The 2,325-nt window shown below is 42.5% G+C and overlaps 1 protein-coding gene across 1 annotated transcript; it reads left to right on the plus strand.

The window, feature by feature from the left end:
* The first annotated feature begins 349 nt into the window (after positions 1–349).
* LOC126704959 (uncharacterized) lies at positions 350–808 on the plus strand. Its single transcript, XM_050403934.1, has one exon. The coding sequence runs from the start codon at positions 350–352 to the stop codon at positions 806–808; it is 459 nt and encodes a 152-aa protein (XP_050259891.1).
* The last annotated feature ends 1,517 nt before the right edge of the window (positions 809–2,325 follow it).

Genomic DNA, 2,325 nt, shown 5'->3' on the forward strand with positions numbered 1-2,325 from the left:
CCTTCATTACTCGTTTCAACAGGGAAGCCCTGACGATGGACGAGATGGACGACAAGTTGTTATTGGTAGCCTTCCATAATGGAGTTAACTCTAATTTGTTCATCCATAAGCTTTACGAGCAAGAGCCTCAAATCATAGCTGAACTCGTCCATTCAGCCAAAAACTTCATGAATGCAAAGGATGCAATTATAGCTAAGAAGAGGAAGAAAGCCGAGCGAATGGAAGTAGATCTCCCATGCCATCCTGATCAAGGTCCTCTTTCAAAGAAGGCCCAGACGGGAGAGAAGAAAGATCAAGACAATAAGAAGGAAATTTCTTCAGCACGGATCTGCAATATACGCCTTTGAAAATGCCGCTTGAACAAGTGCTTATGCAAATTAATGATGATCCTTCCTTAAAGTGGCCAGAAAAAATGAAAGGAGATCCCAACAAGCGCAATAGAAACAAGTATTACCGCTTCCACAGAGATCATGGACATGACACAGACAAATGTTTTGATTTGAAGCAGCAGATAAAGAATCTCATTAGGCAAGGACAATTGAGAAATTTCATTGGACGAGATCACAAGGATAAGAAGTTGAAGGGAAAGCTAGAAGAGTCGTCACGACCCCCACTTGGAGAAATAAGAGTTACCATAGAAGGGACCTTGACAAGACAATCTTCCAAGTCAAGGAAGATGTACCTAAAGGTAGTGCAAAACGTCCAACGTTCTGGACGATCCCCAAGGATGAGGGTAACGGACGAGCAAGCCATTAAGTTCGACGAATATCTTATATTACCCTACCTTCCAACAATGAGGCTTGGATGAGATCAACTTCGTCCAGTAAATTCACCCTTGGCAGGATTTGGAGGGATGAAAGTACAGCCCGTGGGTACCATTATGTTACTTGTGGTGGTAGGAGCATATCCACAATAGATAACCAAAGAAGTAAACTTTCTTGTCGTGGACTGTTCGTCATCATACAACGCTATCATTGGAAGATCGACTTTAAATAGTTGAAAGGCGGTAACATCTACTTACCATTTTTCTGTTAAGTTCCCAATAGATTACGAAGTAGGTCAAGTGCAAGGAGACCAATTAGCCACCAGAGAATGTTATCTAGCCATGTTGGCCATGGACGAGCATGTATAGACAATGAGCATAGACGAGAAAAGGGTGACCACGGAGCCCACGAAAGCGCTCGAAGACATTCCTTTGGACAAAAGCAACCCCGAGAAGTTCACAAGGATTGGAACAAGAATGGAAATGAAGACGAAGCAAGACCTTGTTCATTTTTTAAAGAAGAGTGTTGAGGTCAAAAAAATCATGACACTAAGGCCCAAGGAAATAACACAATGGGCCAACCTCATGACAAGTAATCATAAAAGGGATGAATTCACCACAAAGAAAAAGGATGGTAAGCCCAAAAGTTTTAAAGCACAAAAATCCACGGAAGGAAAAGCTTAGTCGACCAAGATCAAGGGAACGAGGAAAGTCCAGCAAAAAGAGCTGGGCCAGGATCCCCAGGGGCTGCCAAACACTCGGGATCCCTGGGACGCACAGCACAGCTAAGGTAGGATTGAGACAACTTAGAAGAAGTACCAAAAAGCATAAGGAATGAAGGACAGACATATCCTTCTCAAGCACCCAGTGATACAGTAAGGAGTCAAGAGGCATGAAGTAACCATTCGTGAACAAAAGAGGGGCGGTACTTTAGGGAACACAGAACAAAGAACTACAAGGGGAAGTGGGCGGAAAAACCTTCAACCCAGCAGGAAAGGATTCCGACCACTTGGGAAAAATGACAAGAAAAGGGACAGCCAAAAGCTAAAAAGGTAAAGAGCCAAAAGCTGAGGTTAGCTACCTAAGGGCACCTCGGAATGGAAAGTCAGCAAGGGACTTTTAGGGAGACAGCACCAAAAGGAGAAAATTATGAGAAATAAGGAAATGATCAGCCCTCTAAGTGACTGGCATAGCACGAGCTTTGGTGCCAAGGGGAGCAAAAGAGAGAAGTTAATGGTACCCTAGAACCTTACCATGGCATTATACAAGGGGAAGGCAGCCAGCTTTGAAGGGGATTAGGCAGTAGTAAACCATAACAGAATCATTGAAAAAACCCTGTCAAAACTTAGAGAAAATAGTAAAAAGAGATAAATACTCCCCGGTATCCCAGTATAGCCACTATAGAAAATACTCGGATTCAAAGAGATTCAAACTTTGCAACTCTTGGAGGCTTGAATAGCCATCCAAGTCTGTAATTTTTGAGCTTATTTGGACTTTGTAACATGTCTTAGTGAGCACATTATGATCCATAATTAAGAAAATAAATCAAATATTTCATATTG

This window comes from Quercus robur, chromosome 11 (assembly GCF_932294415.1).
Source record: "Quercus robur chromosome 11, dhQueRobu3.1, whole genome shotgun sequence".
In the NCBI taxonomy this organism is placed as follows: domain Eukaryota; kingdom Viridiplantae; phylum Streptophyta; class Magnoliopsida; order Fagales; family Fagaceae; genus Quercus; species Quercus robur.